Genomic DNA, 20,476 nt, shown 5'->3' with positions numbered 1-20,476 from the left:
ACAGCTGGGAGGTCCGCATTGCTCTCCCTCAGCTTCTTAGAGCTCCTTTGTGGTGGGTTTTGGCTGCGATTTGGACCTTCTAAGAATGGTCCCTCAGTGAGAGACTGCTGATCCACTCTAGCTCTCTTCTATAATTTCTTACATATTCTTCCTGAACTTTTCCCCCGTCTTCTTTCCAAATCTTTCCCATCTTCCATCATCTCCTTCTCAGCCTTCTTCCTCTGTCTCCTTTCCCCAGTTTCTTCCCCTCTCCTCTTCTCCAGCATGGATGTGGTTCATATTGGGCTAAAAACACCCCAGTTTCACCCATTCTTGGAGGAGCCTCCTGGCTTATCTTGTGGCTCTCCACCTCCTCTGTCCGGGATCAGGTAAAGGTCCTGTGGGGCTGATGTAACTGGCAGAGGTGTTGCTATGGGGCCAGAATGCAGCCACGGGGCAGGGAGGACTGAAGCCCAGCACCAGGCCCCGGTAGGATTTCACTTTCATTTTGGTTATTTCATGAAATATGTGATTTTGGGAATAATTTCTTTTATTTACCTCCATCACTCATTGTAAGCAGACTCCCACCCCTAGAAATCCTTCTCCACCCCCTCCTGCTTCCTCTTCAGTTGCTTTAGGTGGGATGGAGTGCGCACTAACTCTCCCTCTGCCCCATGCCCCCACATTAATGCAGGCACCCGTCTCACCTTCTCTCTGTGCCCTTCTCATTGCCCAGCCCCGCTCAGAGTGGTGGCACTGAGCCTCCCTGTCACTGCCACTGCGGGACAGGATGTCATGGTGTGCTTCCACTTGTCCCCTTGCAAGAATGCTCGGAACTTGGACGTCAGATGGATCCGGCACCAGTCCTCTGGTCTTGTGCACCACTACCAAAATGGAGAGGACCTGGAACAGATGGAGGAATATAAAGGGAGGACAGAACTGCTCAGGGATGGAAATCTAGATTTGCACATTACTGCAGTGAGCTCCTCTGATAGCGGCTCATATATCTGCCATGTGCAAAATGATGGTGGCTATGCAAAAGCTGTGGTGGACCTGGAGTTGTCAGCCCAGGCTGGGGTGACACCTCCATGTGTTGCTGGGTTTGTGTGTCCCACCCCAACCTCTGTCTCATCCTCATCCTCATGTCCATCAATGGAGAGCTGAAGAACAGAAGCCTTGGAAGAAGGTTGGGGCTGAATTGTTCCATGAGATGCTTGAGTTTGAGTGAGTGCATTTGTGATTTGGGGATGGATATGCATGGATGAGGTGGTTTTGTTGGGTTTCTTTGATGGGTTTCTTCATGTCTTAGTGGCAGAGGGTACAGGCTGCTTAGTAGCTCCCCCACTTGTGCCAATCTGAGGATGCTGCCATTGTGTGTCAGTGCTCACTGGTTGCTGCCCCTTTGGATTCTGTGATCTTCCAAGTCTGAGTCTTGCTTTTCCACATATGGGAATGTAAAAGTAACCCTTTTCCATGTTTTTTCCAGATCCCTTTTCCCAGATTGTCCATCCCTGGAAGGTGGCTCTGACTGTGGTCCTCACACTTTTGGTTGTGTCATTTCTCATCATTGTTTTTCTCCATAGAAAGCAAGGTGAGCTGAGAGCGGAGGGGATGGTGCGCAGGGAGGTATTCTGCAGTGACAGGGATGGTTGGGGTGGTGCTGAGCTCTTGTCCATGGAGGTGCACAGGAGGAGAAAGGAAGATTTTTTCCTCAGATTCACAGTGGTCATTAAATAACATTTGCCTTTTGGGGGGGAACGAAGGAAGGGAAAAAAGAAAAGGAGTGTGGATGGGAAGACAGGAACATGGCTGGACCATGGGGCATGTGGAAAGGTCCAGAACCTTTTGAGACATCACCAGAAAGAAGATTGCCCTGCTGACTACCCCTTTTCTCCACTTTGTTTTTCAGCAGCACAGATGAGAAAGCTGAGTCCCTCCAGCTCCTTCCACAACTGAATTCCCTTTAATGGAACTGATAGAAGATGGAGAGTGCTGGGTTTGTGCAGTGTTTTGAGACCTTGGGATGTGTTGGGGCCTAGGGATGTGCTGGGTACATGGGATGTATTGGGACTGCGGCATGCGTCGATCCTGGTTGATCCACATGCAAAACTCTTTTTCAGCGTTCACAGTTGCAGCATTGCAGGTAAATGCAATGCTGGCAAACAAAATTCAAGCATAATCTAAAGAATAACTAAAATAATAGAAATGAGTAAGTCACTCAAATAAACAACAGTGAATAAGCAGATAAATGCTTGGAAGTGCTTTAGGCATGATATTAGAGCCAAATTAATTTTCAAGAAGCAGCTAATGATGAAATAGACTTTTCTGCCTGCCGTGCCCTACAGTTTTCCCTCCTGGGTCTTGCAAGATGACCAGAGCTGTTCCACAGTGCAGATCTTCTCAAAAGTTGGTGCTGGGTGACTGCAAAGGCTGGAGTTGATTTTGTACTTGAAGTATGACAAGCATGTACTCGAAGTATGACAAGCATGTATTCTGAATATTAGATAACTTAAAGCAGCCTTAGTTAGATGATGCAGTGGCAAAGGTAACTGGATCCTGTAGTTATTACGAAGATGAAGGCAATAAATACTGCCATGGCTTGAGATGCAACATGGTGAAAAAGGTAGGAATTTCTGAGTTGTAATTTTCTGCCTGCAGTTTGTTGCATGGATGTTCAGCGTGTGGTGAATCTGCCACAGCTTTCCATTTTCCATAATTTCCAAGGAAATTACATGTGGGGGGATCTTATCAGCACTTAATGGTTGAGGCTCTTTAAGGATGGGGCCACGCTCTTTTCAGTGTGCCCAATGACACAGGACAATTGGCAACACACAGGAAGTTCCATCTGAACTTAAGGAAAAAAATTATTTACTTTGAGGATGACAGAGTGCTGGAATAAGCTGCACAATAAGAGATTGTGAAGTCTCCTTCTCTGAAGATATTCAAAACCCATCTGGACACTTTCCTGTGTGACCTGCTGTAGGGAACCTGCTTTAGCAGGGGTTGGGTTGGGTGATCTCCAGAGGTCCCTTCCAGACCCTATGGTTCTGTGATTCTGTGATTACCTCTTTCCTTGGAAGATACATTTCTAAGATCTCTCTCCTGTGCTGACTCTCTGCTCTTTGATAAAAGGTGGGCACACAATGTAGTCTTGTTATTTAATTAAATGCAATCAGGAGAGAGAAACAAATCTTCAGAGAATCAGTATTTAGTAATTTTGCTGCCCTCAGAGCTATCTGTTTGCCTACCACCTTATTCATTAAGACAAGAAGAAGTAGTCTCACAAGCAAATTAATTCTATGGAATTACTCTGAAGATAGGAAAATAAAAAGTACTGGAGCACTCAAGTGCTAGCACTGGGGCAGAGTGATCATAGAACACTTTTTTTTTGCCCAAAATGTGTCTGAGTCAATTCTTCATTAAACCATCAGTATTAGTAGCAGTTTGCCCATGCTCTCTCTTCTTCACAGGCAATTTCCTCAGCATGGTACTGTAGCTGTTGTTATTGTAGTTATGACTGCGGCTCAGACACTAATAAATCACAATGTACAACTTTCCACATATGCTGCCAAAAGACAGTGTCAGACAGAGCTGGGAAATCCAGATCTCGGAAAACTGAAATTTGCCTTCCAGATCCAGTGGAGCAGAAGATAGGATTCAGCAGCTGATTTAAAATACAATTCACTGCAGTCACTCCTGACTTTCTGGACAAGCATGTGACATCTTAACAGCAAAGAAAATTAAGAATTAATCAAGAAACGAATTTAACCACAGTCATCTTGACAATTTCTTACAGCTCACAAGAGGTCTCTGAAGGAATCCTTGTGTGTCCCTGCACTGGGACTGAGGATGGACCCAGCCATTGTGGTGGAAGATGCTAGCTCCAGCTGCCTGCCTCCAGCATCTAGCCAGAGGTTACACCCCACAAACACGCAGGTATTTTCAAACGTCTTTCAGATAAAATAAGCTGTGATCGTTTATGCAGCTCATTTTCAATAGTCTGCCTATGGTTAATGTGTGCATGAGAAGTGTTGAGGTGGGAGACAGAAACCCTCTACAAGGAGTAGTGACAAACAACTGAGGACTGATTATTAATCAATGGCTTCTACTGGTGCAGCTATTTGCAGAGTTCACATCCATCTAGTAAACAGAAGCTGTAAGCTTGCACTTTTAAAATCTTGTCATTCTGAATGCTATCACTGTAAAAATTTGTCACATTGTACCTGGTACTTTTAAATACCAAATTCCAGTTCACAGGCAAGCACCAGATGCAGTGATATGATCCTTCCCAGATGTAAAATCTCTGGAGGTTCCGAGTCTACAAAATAAAAGCTACCCAGGAATATCCTATTTCATTTAATACTAGTCTTGGAAACGTGTCGTCTGGTCATTCCAATATAAAGTGTAACCAGACAGTGCACATGTGTAGCTTCACAAAAAAAGTCAGCAGCTCTTTATATCTTAAGGAGCACAGCCAGGAACACTACCACAAACAAACAAGAAAACAGGTCACTCACTGGGTGCTTCAGAAGATTATTCTTCTCTGAGATTATTCTGCCTGTTAAAGCATTAGCTCTATGATTTCTTTTTTACAGCTGCCTTTCACCTGCTACAAATGCTACCTTCTTTCCTACTTCGTTACAGGATACGGAATAATAATACATAACACAGTGGGGATTTTCCACCATCTGCTATAGATAGCATTTCCAGTGTAGTACAAGAACTAAAGTTAGAAAAATAAATGTCCATGTCCTCAGGGGAGTGTTGGAAATGGTAAAGGATGGGAAAGTGATTCAGAGCAGTGTACCTGATGCCTACATAGCATTTTTTGGGTGCTGGAGACACTCAAGGCCAGCTTGGATGGGGCCCTGGGCAGCTGAGCTGCTGCGGGGCAGCCCTGCCCACGATGAGGGGTTGGGGCTTGGTGTGCTTTGAGATCCCTTCCAACCCAAGCCATTCTGTGATTCCGTATCAACTTTGTTTCTTTTCCCCAATTAAGAAAGAAAACAAAATCACATAGCTCTGATTCCTATAAACAGAATAAATGGTTTTACAGGTTCAGCTAGTTTCTCATTTTGCTTTTTGCTCTCATGATGACAAATATTTCTCTTATTTAAATTATGGAGTGTAAAACTTGTGGACTGCCATAGCTCACAGAGACCTGAACACCAATCATTTCTCCTGCTTTGGATGGGAGGTAACAGCCTTATGTTGTGCCAGGGGAGGTTCAGGTTGGATGTTAGGAAAAATTTCTTCTCAGAAAGAGTGGCACAGGCTGCTCAAGGAGGTGGTGGAGTCACCATCCCTGGAGGTGTTCCAGAACCGTGTGCATGTGGCATTGAGGGACGTGATCAGTGGGTATGGTGGTGGTGGGTTGGACTAGATGCTCTTAGTGGTCTTTTCTGACCACTATTTCTATGACTCAGATTCATGTGCCACCTGGACTGAAGGCAGCCTCTTACTTTTACACAAACCAAACGAGTTAGAGACGCACATCTCTACACAGAAGCCCTCTTAAGATCGTCAGAGAGCAGGACAAGACGCCCAGCAGCCTAAACCGCAGCTCCAGCCGCCGCAGCGCCAACACCACACAGCGCCGCCCTGAGGCAGCCGCGCCAACCAACAGCCGCCGTCAGCAGCAGGCCCTGCCCCCGCTGCGGCGCAGGCGCAGCGAGAAGGCGCAGCGCAAAGTCCCGCCCCTGGACGCCCCGTGAGCCCTGCGGCGTTCCGTAGCGGCAGCCACGATGGCGGCGCAGAAGATAAACGAGGCCCTGGAGCACATCGCGAAAGCGGAGAAATAGTGAGCGGGGACGGGGTTGGGCCGGCCGGCGGGAAGAAGCGGGCGAGGCGGTTGTCACCTCAGCGATCGGGCCTCAGGGCTCCTTTCCTTCCTGCCGGGCGGAGAACCGTGATCCCCCCGTGGCTGTGGGCTCGCAGCTGCCGGCGACGTGACCTGGGAAAGAAAGGGAGGCAACGGGGCGTATGGCCTGTCCGAGGCGGGGCTTTTGGGGTCTGTTTGTTTTTAGATGGCCTCAGACACCTATACGGGCAGTTCGCTTAGAGGGCCTAACGTCTTCATGTGGCAGTTGGCAGGAAGTCTCAAGGTAGAGGATCCCGAAGGGAGGCTGCTTCAGAGTAACAGTGTGTGCCAAGTGCCTTCCTCACGTTACCTGAGCAGAATGCCTTTTGGTAGAATTAATTTTAAGCTTGTCCTGAAAAGAGTTTGAAATAAAACAGGCAGTGCATGAACTGTGTGCAGCTTTAAGGCCTGTGTATTTTATCTCAGTACATTTCCTGAGAAAGCCCCATCCCTGGAGGTGTTCAAGGCCAGGTTGGATGGGGCCCTGGGCAGCTTGCTCTAGTATTGAATGTGGAGGTTGGTGGCCCTGCCTGTGGTGAGGCAACTGGAGATGCATGATCCTTGAGGTCCCTTCCAACCCGGGCCGTTCTGTGATTCTTTCAGACTTTCTATGATGAAAAGCAGTGCAATGGGAAGAGTTGTCTTAGAGCTGTATGCTGTGGCTGTTGCCTAAGTGAGATGATAACTGCTAGTATGCAGTGTATACAAAATTGCTTTTTCAAACTAAGCATGTACTGCATCTAAAGTGTCTGCCTGTATCAATGGGCTCTGAAGTTGTGGCTTCGTATGTATGCATATATTTTTTTTAAATGAGGAAAATATGATACTGAAGTCAGCACTGATGACTCACATGGAACCATGGAACCACAGAATGGCCTGCATTGGAAGGGACCTCAAAGCCCACTAAGTTCCAAACCATTGCTGTGGGCAGGGCTGGCACCCACCATCTCAGCTGCCGAGGGCTCTGTGTTTATGTATGTGTGGGAGCAGTTAGTGTCATAAGCTGCTATAGGCGTATCAGAAAAAATCCCTGAGGTTTTACGCTTGTAGATAAGTTCTTTCAGTTGTGTACAGACAAGAGAGTCTAACAATTCTCAGGTAGAAATATTTTTCTTTTCTTGATTTCACAGTGTTGAGGATCTGAGTTGGTGATGATGTTCTAGGGACTGAAGCAGAAGCATGTTATTGCAGAGCATGTAGCCGTGGGAGGTCATTGTAGTGCTTTAAACAAGTCCAAACAATGCTGCCTTTTGTTTTTGCAGTTGTGATTCTACCATGCTATTGGCACAAGGGTAATCTGTTTCAGAGAGCTGTCTGAAGTTTTAAATCTATATGAAGTACTTCAAAGGTGAAACATAAGTATTACTCATTGTTAATACTCCTTTCTTCTTGCATTTTAGCTTGAAAACTGGATTCTTAAAATGGAAACCAGATTATGATAGTGCAGCTACTGAATATGGAAAGGCAGGTATGTGTGACTGTAAATATCTGCACACGCTTTATGGTTTCAAAATACTCTTTAAGCTTAATCCCCAATAATATTTTACTTAGTTTTAGTTTATTACTGTATAAGTACAACTGTTGTGAAGACTAAAGTAAGGAGGAAAATAACTGTTCCTAGTGTTCTTAGTAGCACTGTAAAATCTCAAGTTTTACTTGGAAGTCAATACCAGTTGCAAAAAATATGTTTATTCTTTTCAATTTACAATTTACATGTTGGATCTTATTACATATCACAACAGTAAAGCTTTCTTCTTTTCACTTGCCAACCCCCAAATCATATGATCTTCCCTAACAACAAAAATTTTTAACAAAATCTTCACTTTTTCACCATCATTTGAAAATTGTCTGACATAAGAGAGTTTCAATAAAGTAGAGGCATTGTTAGTTTGTGGTATGTGGTTGTTTTTTTTTTTTTTTTCCTGTGGACACGGTAAGATTTTTTTCCTCCTTTCCTACTACATGTGTCACAGTGAATATAAAACCATGATTTTTTTTTCTTGTAAACTTTCTTCTTTCTGTTAATAGTAATTTATATGTATGAATATGTATGTATGTAATTTATATGTATTTTTCCCCCTTTGGCTTCCTTCTGTTAGATGTTCCTACTCTTTGTTTAACAGTGAATGAAAAAATGAGAAAAAATGAATGAAAAAAAAGTGAATGAAAAAATGGAGAAGTTTGAAGAGCAACTGAAGCACTTACAAATAGAAATTTATTTTCAGTCCTGCTTCAGTATTCTTTGAGCCCTGAATTGGTTATGTTGAGGGAGTTATTACTAGTTTGTTTTGTCAATGGTACGCTTCTTTTGCTGCTCTACTGGTTTTTTGTACAAACTGTACTGATTACAGAATCTCAGTACCATAGGGGCTGGAAGGGACCTCTAAAGATCACCCAGCTCCCTGCTAAAGCAGTTCCCTACAATAGTTTGCACAGGAAAGTGTCCAGGTGGGTCTTGAATATCTCCAGAAAAGGAGACTCCACAACCTCTCTGGGCAACCTGTTCCAGTGCTCTGTCACCTTCAAAGTACAGAAGTTTTTTCTCGTGTTTTGATGGGATTTCCTGTGTTCCACTTTGTGCCTGTTGCCTCTTGTCCTATCATTGGGTACCAATGAGGTGGCTAATGAAGTTAATGCTGTGGTGGGATTTTCTGTCTACAATTTAGCAAGCCATTCAGTTTGTCTAAAATGCCTGTTTGCATCTTTGGATGGTTGAATACTTTAGTAGATGTGGTTAAAAAAATAAAGGCAAATTGTAAATGAGAACTTCATCTGTTTTCTTGTAGCTGTTGCCTTTAAGAATGCCAAGCAGTTTGACCAGGCAAGGGAAGCCTGTTTACGAGAAGCTGAAGCACATGAAAACAACAAAGCGTATCTTTTCATTACTACTGTTTTCCAAGAAGTTATTTGTTATTTAGAATGGGGTAATGGGTAGAAAATATATTAAATATCTTTGTTCATATTGTCAGTCTAAGAAGGTTCTCTTTTAGAAGACTTTTTGTGCTGTGAATGGAAAAGCTAAAGAACTCTTGTTTAGAAAATCTATTCTGAATAATACCTTACAATCACAGAACTGTTTGAGTTAGGAGGGGGCCCTTAAGGGTCACCTAGCCCAACTCCTCTGCAGTGAACAGGGACACCTACAGCAGATCAGGTTGCTCACAGCCCCGTCCAGCCTGACCTGTCTCCAGGTATGGGGCATCCACCACCTCTCTGGACAACCTGTTTCAATGCCTTACCACCCTTACTATGAAAAACTTCTCCCTTACATCCAGTCTAAATATTCCGTTTTTCAGTTTGAAACCACTTCCCCTTGTCCTATCAGACCCTGCTAGAGAGTCTGTCCCCTTTCTCTGTAGATACTGAAAGGCTGCTCTCAGATCTCCCTGGAGCCTTCTCTTGTCCAGGCTGAACAGCTCTCTCAGCCTGTCCTTATAGGAGAGGTGTTCCATTCTCTGGGTCATTTTTGTGGCCATCCTCTGTGTGCTCTCCAACGGGACAATGTCTGTCCTGTGCTGAGGACTCCACACCTGGACGCAGTACTCCAGGTGAGTTCTCACCAGTGCGGAGTAGAGGTGCCTGAAATGCTTAGGTACTGCATCATAAATTTATGTAAGCACTTTTAAGTATCTATGAATAGATAGTATTAACTAAATGCAGCTAACATTATTGCAGTGCTTGTGGTGACATTTGGTAGCCAGGGAACATATTTTAAACAAATGTGCATTTTTCCAACTTTACATGTGCAGCTATCCTTCAATATTTTGCATTCATTCTGTCCTTAGGTGCTACTTTTTTTTTTTATACTTTGCCTAAAAATTTAGCAGGTTCTATTTGCGTTTCTGGGATTCCTTGCTTTGAAACCAATACTATAAGATCTTATATGCTATTGATTTTTCTGCTTTATGGCATTTGTCCTTAACTTGACAACGTTACTTCCAGTCTCTTTCATGCCGCCAAGTAAGTATGGATGCACTGGGTAATCCGATGGTTTTTTTTTTAAACTTACAGTACAAGCATGAGCTGTCATTTTGGTCTCTAGTAAGTGACTCAGTTCAAGTGATTTCACCATTTCAAAATTAGTTTAATGAAAGCATAGGCAAGGAAAGTCTAAAAACCTGCAATGTCTCTCTGAAGAAATAACTACTTTGACAATCTTTCATAGCTTTTTGTATCAAGTGCTTTTCCTTAGGTAAACTTTTTTTTTATAAATTTGACATTCTGCACTGTTTTGCTTATATAGAAATGTAAATAAAGATACTTCAAAGCAAGTGGGTGATGACAAATAATCTAAATATTGCCTGTGGGTCAGATGATGGGAATAGATTTTTGTTTGGGAAGACAGTAATTGTGTGGTTGAAATACTTCATTTGTGAAAGATAATTGTACACGTGTATTGTCTCATTAAATTGAAGCACTCAAAACCTCTTCAGTTTGTTAAATATTAACAGTGAAGTGGTAGCTGATGCAGGTTAACTTCTGCTGTGTAGTTACAATTTGTTGAAATACACAATATCTAAATTGTAAACTTTTTCTCTGCAGAGCTTATGAACAAGCTGGCATGATGCTAAAGGTATTTTCATAACTTTTTTTTTTTTAAAGTTCTCTTTGACATTTTACAGATACATGCAAGCAAGTTGCATATGGCAGTGATGTTCTATTTTTGACTTACAGTCTTCACCAATACCCTCATGTAGTTTAGGGAAACTGTTTTTAATTGGAAACATTTTTTGGTTTTCTTTTGAAGAAGGAAAGGTGAGGGTGTTACATCAGAGGGTAACTGAAGAGTGGTACTTCTGCTCTAAGGTACCAAATTTTTGCCTTACGTTGGGAAGGGACTAATTACTACTTAGTTGAGCAGTGGATTAAAGCAAGAGAAATAAAAGCTCATTCTAGTTCTGTTGCAGTGTTTTCACTATTGACCAAATACTGTTTGTTTGTTTGTTTTAACTGATGTTATATCAGTAAAAGAAAATTCTGAAAAAAGGACTGGGAGAATCAAGGATCTCACTGGAAGAGGGTTATGTTAATCTTTTAATTTCTGAAAGAAAAATAAGTGTCTGGCAGTTTGAAGCTGCAGTGTGACAAGGCAGTCTTGTTTTGCCTGTTTGCTCCAGCAGTACTGGTTTCATAGGATAGTGGAATTAACATTTTTGCTTGACGTATTTATGTGAAAGAAAAAGATTTATTTTCTACTTACTTGACGTAGGGTAGGTTATATGTCGCCAGAATCCTTAAATGCATGTTCCTTAGATGCTGTCTAGCTGCTAGTTAAATTAGATTTTTAAAGATGGAAAGATTTAAATTAAAGATTGAAAAACAGAAATTATTGTTTCTAGTTATATCAGAGTTTACAGAGGAAATGACCTGGTTAGACTGACTCACTTTGGGTGTGAGAAGGCTGCCTGTTACTTCCCATCTCTATGGTTATTCAAAAGAATGTAAAGAGTGTACCAGACTGACCGCTAAACTTGTTCTTTACAAATGTGTGATAATACAGAAGGTGCATTTCTGTATTATTGTGTTTTGTCACTTTTTCTTATAAGCTGAAATGCCGTTATATATATATATATATATACTACATACATATATACATGTATATACTACATACACACTCATACATATAGTGTTAGAGTTGTTTCATAAGCACAGCTCCTGACAGTGCTGTCCCTTTGACTGTCTTTGCAGGAGATGCAGAGGCTCCCTGAAGCTGTTCAGCTGATAGAGAAAGCCAGCATGATGTACCTGGAGAATGGGACACCGGATACAGCTGCCATTGCACTTGAACGGGCTGGGAAGTAAGCTTATAGTATTGGTGGCCAGAATGAATGTGGGACAGAGGTATCTCCTTGCTTTTTCTTCCTTGCCTCTTTGATGCTTTCATCTGAGAAATGACTTATGTTTATTACAGATTAATAGAAAACGTGAGCCCAGAGAAGGCTGTACAGCTGTATCAGCAAGCAGCATCAGTGTTTGAAGTAAGCTTTGCTTGTTTTTTTTTTTTTTGTTTGTTTTGTTTTTTACCAGCAGATAACTTTACCACAAAGTAAACCAGCTTGAATGAATTGGTGTTTAGGGTCAGCTGTAATGCTGACAAAATGTCTAAGGCTGGCTTCTAAGTTGTTTTGTTGATATTATGATAAAGTCAGTTCTTTTCTCATTTTGGCACTTGACCAAATGTGAATTCTGTATGTTGTCAAGTTTTTTTGCCTCTTGTTGAGCAGTCTAGAGGGTGGGGAGTATGGCTGTTGCACAGTCCTGTAGCTTAGAAGAGTTTGAAATCCTTGAAGGCACAAGAAGAGTTTGCTTAAAATTCAACCCACCCCTTGAGCCATTTCATGACTGTCTTTGACATGCTTTCCTACAGGCATTTGACATATATTACTGGGTTAATAAGTTTGCATTGATGCTCCTTTGCTCTCCAGATCCATACAGAAGCTGAGTGTGGGACTTTGGTGCACTAATACTCTTTGTGTTTCCACTGAGTATGTGGACTGTTGGCATAGCAGAACAGTTGGTCTTAGTTACAGACAGCATAGGTTAAGGTCTAATGGTCTTAATCCCATGCAAATGGAATACGAACTGTGAATTCTTTTTGCTCTTCTCTAGAATGAAGAACGTTTACGGCAAGCATTAGAAATGTTAGGGAAAGCATCAAGACTTCTAGTCCGAGGACGCAGGTATCACTTTTGTAGATTTGTTTACATATTGTTGAACCTATATTTCAAAGGGCAGTTTCATTGTTCTTGTTGCTGGGTTTATATACCATTATTTATGTCTCTCTTTGAGGCAAAATTCAAAATAAATAAGATTGAGGTTTCTGTGGGATGTAATAGACTGTCATATTCAGGAATCATCTATTTTTTGTTCTGAGATAGAAGAATGTGAGCTGTAGGGCTTTGTTTCCTCTTTATTACTTAATACATCTTTAAAGGGTATATATCAGTTTCAGTAGTTATTAAAGAAGTTCAGGAGCTTTTTTTCAGGCACTTATTTGTAGAAAATACTCGAAAATTTTTCATAACTGTGGAATATAAAACAGGGAAATTAATCTGAGGAAAGTAATCTGTTAGCAGCAGTCTGATCCCAGAGTGAGAATGTGTCTTGGATTCTCCATGGCATCTTATTTGAAGCATAGATTTCTATCACCAGACCTATGGTTCAGCTTAGACTTGCTTTACTAAAACGTATTGTTCTTTTATGAAATTGTCTGCATCTGTTTGACTACTTTCAAGAAACTTTATTGTGCAGTGACAGTTAGAAAGATAGATTTATAAAGTGACTTCAAACTTCCCGTGAAAGAGCAAGTCACTGTAACTTCAGTACATGTGAAACTCTTGGTTGCTCTGTTACATTGCAATTTATGTGCTATTGTTCATTTCTAGAAATTTAATATAGTGGTTAAAAGGAATTTTCAAACTAGAAAACAAACTATGATTTCCATTGGTGCTTCCTGGATATTGGACTTACAGTAACCTCACGACATACAGGAATCTATTAGAGTGCATTACGAGGCATATGTCTTGTATGATGTTGTGAAAAGCTGGGTTTGTCTGAATTAATACCAGAGATGATGTTGGCCTGCACGTATGCAAAAGAGATTGCTGGCCTTATATATAACTGCTGCTAATAAGATCTGCTGCTGATTTTATTTATGTTGCTTTTTATTAAGGAGAACTCACATGTGTATTAAACAGCTTACTATGAGCGTTGGGTTCATTACGCTTGTTTCCTGGCACAGATACTCCTTGTTTTTGTTTCAATTTAGATTGGATGAGGCTGCGTTGTCCCTTCAAAAGGAAAAAAGCATTTATAAGGAAATTGAAAATTATCCAACATGCTATAAGGTAAAAATCTAAATGATAATTTCTGGTAGGATATTTTGAGGTTTGCTGAACTAACATAAGGTAGTGGCTGAATTCTGTCTGATGCCACATACCTCTTGATTCAGAGATATGTTGCTTGCTAGGTAATGAGAATGTGTGGTTGTTCATGCTTCCTTATCCTCTTGTTTTTCACTGCTGTAATGTTGATAGGATGCTATTTATCTGTGAAAGCTATCAAAAACACTGAACTATAATGATTTCTGGACAAACCTTTAAATTAATTTGAATTAGTCCAGTTTTCTCTTCTGGGATGCGAATTAATTTATTTTGAAATTGGAAGAGTGAGAATCATGGATGTTTTTGTATTGTTTTTTTCATAGGATTGTCTTTTGGTCTGCATTTACCTTGATGTTATTTAATCAGGATTCTTAGTAGAAATAGTTAGAGTCCTAAATGAGAATTTTTGATTGTCTGTTTTGAGTTTGTAATCAACATGACTTCTGTAGCAAATCACATAAGGAAAAAAGCATGACCAAGTTTGATGCAACAGTTCATGATGTTAGAGGAGGTAATCTATTTCATACCAGCTGAAGATCTGGCTTACTACTTTATCATAGTGTGGTTCCAACTTTCTTGTTCAATTTTAGAATCAAATTATTCTATCTTTTGGGTTTTTTTTTCCCCTGTGTTTCTTGTTTGTTTTGTTTAGAAAACTATTGCTCAAGTCTTAGTTCATCTTCACAGAAATGATTATGTTGCTGCAGAAAGGTGTGTGAGGGAAAGCTACAGGTAAGTCTGCCTAATACTTTATAACTTTGAGTGTTTCATTAATGTAGATTTATTATGAAATGGGCTGGAATGGGCTGCCTAGGAAGGTGGTGGAGTCACTGACCCTGGAGGTGTTCAAGGAAGGCTTGGATTTTGTGTTAAGGAACATGGTTTAGTGAGTCCTATTGGTGATTGGAGGATGGTTGGACCGGATGATCTTGAAGGTCTTTTCCAATCTTGGTGATTTTGTGAAAGACCAATGGAAGCCTTCTCTGTCAACAAATTTTAAGCCTCCAAGTCTGTTTACTTAAAGTACAGTAGTATTGTCTGTTAGGCAGCCAGCTGTCAGGAATCTTTTTCACTTTCAGTAGTAGGTTCAGCAGTAATTACCATGTGGTACTTCCTAACGGACATAAAATAAAGTTAGTCATTAAAGAAGCACTTCTGTGCAACAGATGAAATGAGATTTAAATTAAAAGTTCTTTCTGATTTTCCTGGTTAAAAGCTGAGCGGAATACTGTTGTGGTTAGAATTCTTTCGTACATCTCTTTCAAATAGAGCCGTGGCAGACTACTTGTTGTAAACAAATAGTTGGGATTAAAAATGAGGATTTCTGGGTGTTCTAAGTGATTTAATCTAATTATTATTAAAATCTTTTTATCTTGTTGAAGCCCTTAAAAAATTGTAATTTAAACTTTCCATTTGAGAATGAAAATGCAGAATGCAGAGTAGCATCCTAGTACAATCATTGGAACTGTGTAATATGGTGGTTAGATTGAGAAAAGTATTCATCTAAAGGTTTGTTAAAGAAAAATATGTAGTATAGTATGTGAGTTACTGCATTTCTGGTTATGCTGATGTAGATCTTGTTCTTGTCATATGTTAAAAGAAAAGCAAGTTTTTCTTTTTACATTTTTTCTTTAATAGTTGTCTGAACTGAAAGATGGTTGAGAAAGTAGGAACTGATCCATTTTAATAGAAGGAATTGAAGGAAGTGGTTCTTATATATCCAAGAGAAATTTCTGGTGCCACGTCTGGATTAATGTTTAGCCACAAACTCCAGAGGCTTTCATGCAGGTCTCTGTTTCAGCTTTCATTAGCACTTCAGTCACAAAATACTAAAACATAACATTTTTACTTAAGCTGTTTTAAGTGAAGTGACTTGAACATATATCTAAGTTAAATCATTATTTTTAGAAGTGAGTTTTTGAAGATCTGTCTTGAAACATGTTGGTCATATTTACTATGTCTTCAATTTCTATTTTATATAGAAACTCATTACGTATTTTTTTTCTGCATATAAATTGGATGAAAAGCTTATTGACTAGTCAGGAAAAACAGAAAAATTCTAATACTCTTTTCTTGGCTTGACTGTGATTGTGGTCTGATTGTCAGCAAACTAGTATTGCTGAAAATTGAAGCTTATGGTTATGATCTGTGTTGCAGGAAAAATCAAAATGATTGTGTTTTGTGGAGTAAGTAGTCCATCAGATTCTCATCAGCTGCCTTCTCTTCTGCTATTAATTAACATGTAAAAATAGAACACCTGAGCAGCAAGTAGATTGCTGTAATGTCCTAACTGAACTGTTAATTTCCTTCAGTATACCAGGATTTAATGGAAGTGAAGACTGTGCAGCATTAGAGCAACTTCTGGAAGGGTATGATCAGCAAGATCAGGATCAAGTTTCTGAAGTTTGTAACTTGCCTCTCTTCAAATACATGGACAATGATGTAAGTAGTTTTTTGCTGCTTCAGTTTAAGAAGGGCTTTTGTCCATTATAGGAAAACAAGGAGAGCAGGATCTATGTATTTTTTGTGACTTGCTTGGTAATTTTGCCTTGTGAACTTTTATTTTCTTACTTTACTGCCTGTCTTCTGTGAAGTTCCACACCATTGTTACATTCTGGTGGGAAGGCATAGATGAACTAGCAGTTTGTTATCAGTCTACAGAGTCTAAGTCATTGACCAAAACACGGTTTGCTTTTAATTGGTTCTTCATAGTGCCAGAAGTTTGTTTTATCTCATAAATACCAATTTGTTGCCCTGTGTGCATAAGCATTACAAAATGAATGTGATGGCTTTGTTGGATGTTTTTTTAATGCTTATTCTCTAGCAAATCATCAATTAGTGAAAGTTTTTCCATTTTAAGAAAGAAGTCCATATTTTTTTTTAATGATTGCACTTTTAGCTAGCAAGCAGAAAGTATAAGGATAGGAAAGCCATAAAGTAAGATATCCATCCATGCAGAACTTTGTAGTGGTAGTGACTAATTTTATTATGTTGAAGGTACTAATTCTACTAAAAAACATTTGCAAGACTACTAATATAAACCTTACCTAGATAATGTATGCAGAGCTACACAATGAAAACATTCTGGTGTTTTTCTCTCTTTCGAAAAGATTGAATGTTTGTAGCTGTAGAATCCAAGGCCCGCTTGGATGGGCTTTGGGCAGCCTAGTCCAGTGAAAGGTGACCCTCTTGCCATGACAGAAGAGTTCAAACTAGGTGCCCTTTAAGTTCCTTTCCAACCCAAGCCATTTTATCATTCTATAATGGTTCTGTGATAATGTAGCCAAACTTTTCTGTTACACTTTAATATCGATAGAGGTCTCATCTCCCAGTTTTCAAAGTGTTTCAGTGGGGAAAAAAAATAAATTGAACACTGAGGTTATTCTAAGCTTTATTATTCTAATTATTATTCTAAGCTGGAAAATGTACTCTGAAATCAGCAATCTATTTTCTGTACTGAATATAATAGTACAGAAGGTAAACTTGTATTTTTATTATTAGTATGCCAAGCTTGGTCTTACCTTGGTGGTCCCAGGAGGTGGAATAAAGAAGAAATCTCCAAATGCTACGCAAGACAAAACAAGAGGACCAGCCACAGTGGGCTCTCATGCTGATGAGGAAGAGGATGAATATTCTGGTGGACTGTGCTAGCTACAGACCTATGTTATGTTAAATATCTAACCTATTTGTGATGCTGAGCATATCCAAAGGTACCAGATTTACCAGAGCTTCATTGCAACTGTGATATGGGAATGCTAATGTTAACTGGGCAGCTTTTGGCTACAAAAAAAAAAGGAGAAAAAGCATGATTATAACTATCATCTTGTAACATCTTTGAATTTCATTTCTTATATAGTAGGAACATCTTCAGTGCTCTGCCTTCCATTGATTGGGGGAAAAATGGAGGGAAATTTTTAGTAAAAGCACAGTTTAAAAAGAAACCAAAATTCTGAAGAGAAGCACAGGGTAAGGAGAACGACACAAAATCTCAAATACTGGATTTCAATAGCTGACACTTCTTTGTTACCAATAATGTTTGTGGGTTTTTTCCAAAGTTGAATATAAGGTTATTTGTCTGGATATTCATCTCCTGTTTAATGTCATTTAAGGAATACTGGCAGATGTATTTTCCACTAGTATAATCATTAAGAGGAGCATTCAGTTAACAAATATTCCCCACAGTGGAATATGTATTTTTATTTCAGTATCCTAACTTTAGCAAGTAATGTCCATGTGATTGTAGAAAATACTAAGCCAGTTAACATGGAGCAGTTTCACAAGCTTGAATATATAGATGCACACACTTCACTTCAAGAAAATAATTGACCTAAGTTTTTCAAAATACATTTGTGCACGGTGTTTATAATGTACACATTAGGAATGGATGGCACTGGCAACCTTTCTAGCACTGTTTCTGACAAATGTAATAAAAAAAAAAACTGGAGGTAGCAGGTAATGCTCATTGAATATAAAGCTCTGGAGACAATGTTTAGCAAAAATTTAGGTGGAATATTTCAACAGTATGATCAAGCTTAGTGTTTCAGGTATTCATTTGCTAGTTAATAACCTCTTCTGCAAATATTTTCCTTTTTTTCAGCTAGTTTGAGGATTGCCATTTGTAAAAATCTGTTCTATACTTTGAAAGTTCAAAATAACCATATTTTCGAGCATCTTCTCCATTTTCATTTGATTACAAATTGCTGTCTTCTGCAAACTTCTTTATTGTCCACATTCATTTGACCACTTTATGCTTAAATGCTGACAACCCTGAAAGTTGCATCTGCAGTCCTTTTTTTTTTTTTTTTCTTTTCAGAAGAACCTTTTCAAGACTTGTGTTAATTTGATGTCCAAAGCTCAGTAAGCAGTAGACTGCAGTATTAAACGTTGGTACAGTTTGTGCCACATTAAGGAATTGGATGTCTTCAAAAATATCAAGCATTTCAGATGTAATTTTTAAACTGTTTGAGGGCTTTTTAAAGCTGCTTACCTTTGTTCTGTACTGTCTGACAGGTAAATTTCCATTGTTATTAAGTATATATATAGAAATTTTTGTATGTCTATAGAATATCTTAAATGAGATTTTAGGAAGTGAATTACTTTTTTTTTTTTTTTTTTCTCAGAATGATTACTAGTATACAAAAAAGGTGGTTTTGAAGACTTTCCCATAACTCTTCTTTCTTCACCATTGAGGAGACTGGAGTGATGTGCTCCAGCTTCTGCTTTCTGGATTTGTTCAGGAAGGGTCGCCATGCACTTTTTATGGGAAGTTTTTATGATGTATTTTTTTTTTTTTTAAAGCACATTTAGAAGCACTGGGAACACTAAGTAACTTTCTTCAAGCTTTTCTTGCTGCTTCCAATTCTGAAATCAGTTTTGTTGAATGGTCCCAAGGAGTCTACTTCTTTCTGTGTGCAGTTATATATATCTGAGAAGACATACAAGCAGTTTTGTATGCTGTGGAAGAACTTGCAGACTTTATTTGCTGTAGTGCTTGCAACGCTAATAGACCCTTGCAAATAAAATTTATGAATTAGCATGCTTTTCATGTTGGGGGGAAAAAAAAAAAGCAAGACTATTTTCCCCAATCCCTCAGCTTTTTTCTTTTTAGCCTGTGCCAAGTGTGGAAAATCTGGAACAAAAGTAGCTTGTATTAAACATGTTCAGCTGCCGTTGAAATTGAAGGGGCTTCTTTGGATCTTAGGAGTCTTAATCTTTGATTGCAATGTTGCTGCAAAGACCAAATCTGCAGAAATGAAAATGTCTGAAAATAAGATGGTCTATTTTATATAACTTACTCTCCTATTTTAGGCAATGAAAGTGTGATAGGAATGTTATCTGCCTTTTAGTAAATGTTTAACTGTAGGAGATGCGGTCTGTATATTATGTGTAAGTGTTTCTATCTTTCAAAGCAATTTGCACACTTCTGTAAATACCATTTAAGTGATTTAAAGTGAAAATATATCATTTACAATAACAAGGTTTCTAAAAATAATGTTGGTTGTGAGAAAAATTATATTTGCATGAAGACTGGGCAATGATCAGTGTAATGTATATAAAATTAGATGCTTTCTAAATTATCTGTAACTTATGACTCAATATACCCAATTGCAGTGTGAAACCTGTGCTTCATTTGTTCCTTTCCAAAATCTGTGGTGTATTAGATTATTGAAAGTGTTTGTAACAGTTCTACACATGCTGCCTCTGAGAAGAGACTGTGTTTCATCAACATGAAAAATAAAACTTGAAACTGGTATTTGTGCTAACTTTCCTGTTGTTGGTCAGTCCTGCCAAACACCACCATTTGAAAATGAACATTGTATTGTAATCCCAAGCAGATTTTATGGCCATTTCTCTATGATTCTTGTTGTCAGGTATTGCAGGTCTAATATCACAGAATCACAGAATGGCCAGGACTGGGAGGGACTTAAAGGATCACGAATCTCCAACCCCCCTGCCACATGCAGGGCCACCAACCTCCCTGTTTAATACTAGACCAGGCTGCCCACGGCCCCATCCAACCTGGTCTTGAACACCCTCTAGGGATGGGGCATCCACAGCCTCTCTGGGCAGCCTGTTCCAGCACCTCACCTCTCTCTGTAAAGAACTTCCCCTTGACATCCAACCTAAATCTTCCCTCCCTCAACTTAAAACCATTTCCCCTTGTTCTGCCGTTATCTACCCTTTCAATGAGTTGATTCCTCTCCTGTTTGTAGGCTGTCTTTAGGTTGCTTTGTAGGCAGTCTGTAAGGCTGCA

The 20,476-nt window shown here is 39.6% G+C and overlaps 2 protein-coding genes across 2 annotated transcripts; both read left to right on the top strand.

Annotated features, from left to right (window-relative positions):
• Positions 1-268: 268 nt before the first annotated feature.
• Positions 269-5,542, top strand: LOC100547210 (myelin-oligodendrocyte glycoprotein-like). The gene is given in 6 exon segments (XM_085220765.1): positions 269-368; positions 716-1,042; positions 1,463-1,570; positions 1,889-1,975; positions 3,776-3,915; positions 5,406-5,542. Coding segments are annotated over 4 exon segments (582 nt in total). The 3' UTR covers positions 1,936-1,975; positions 3,776-3,915; positions 5,406-5,542.
• Positions 5,543-5,630: 88 nt separating this feature from the next.
• On the top strand, positions 5,631-19,975 carry NAPG (NSF attachment protein gamma). The gene is made up of 12 exons (XM_010708753.3): positions 5,631-5,779; positions 7,240-7,307; positions 8,626-8,710; positions 9,782-9,799; positions 10,382-10,412; positions 11,528-11,637; positions 11,751-11,817; positions 12,449-12,519; positions 13,608-13,686; positions 14,375-14,454; positions 16,035-16,164; positions 17,224-19,975. The coding sequence occupies exons 1-12, from the start codon at positions 5,724-5,726 to the stop codon at positions 17,371-17,373; spliced, it is 945 nt and encodes a 314-aa protein (XP_010707055.1). The 5' UTR covers positions 5,631-5,723; the 3' UTR covers positions 17,374-19,975.
• The last annotated feature ends 501 nt before the right edge of the window (positions 19,976-20,476 follow it).

The sequence above is a fragment of the Meleagris gallopavo genome, chromosome 3, assembly GCF_905368555.1.
Source record: "Meleagris gallopavo chromosome 3, MGAL_WU_HG_1.1, whole genome shotgun sequence".
NCBI classification, from domain to species: Eukaryota; Metazoa; Chordata; class Aves; order Galliformes; family Phasianidae; genus Meleagris; species Meleagris gallopavo.
Note: the sequence above shows the minus strand (reverse complement) of the source record. Positions and strands in the feature narration are given on the sequence as shown.

Coding starts and splice junctions, on each gene's coding strand:
- NAPG (XM_010708753.3), top strand. CDS start 5,724: ATGGCGGCGCAGAAGATAAACGAGGCCCTGGAGCACATCGCGAAAGCG. Junction 7,308..8,625: donor TACTGAATATGGAAAGGCAG/GTATGTGTGACT, acceptor GTTTTCTTGTAG/CTGTTGCCTTTAAGAATGCC. Junction 12,520..13,607: donor CTTCTAGTCCGAGGACGCAG/GTATCACTTTTG, acceptor GTTTCAATTTAG/ATTGGATGAGGCTGCGTTGT.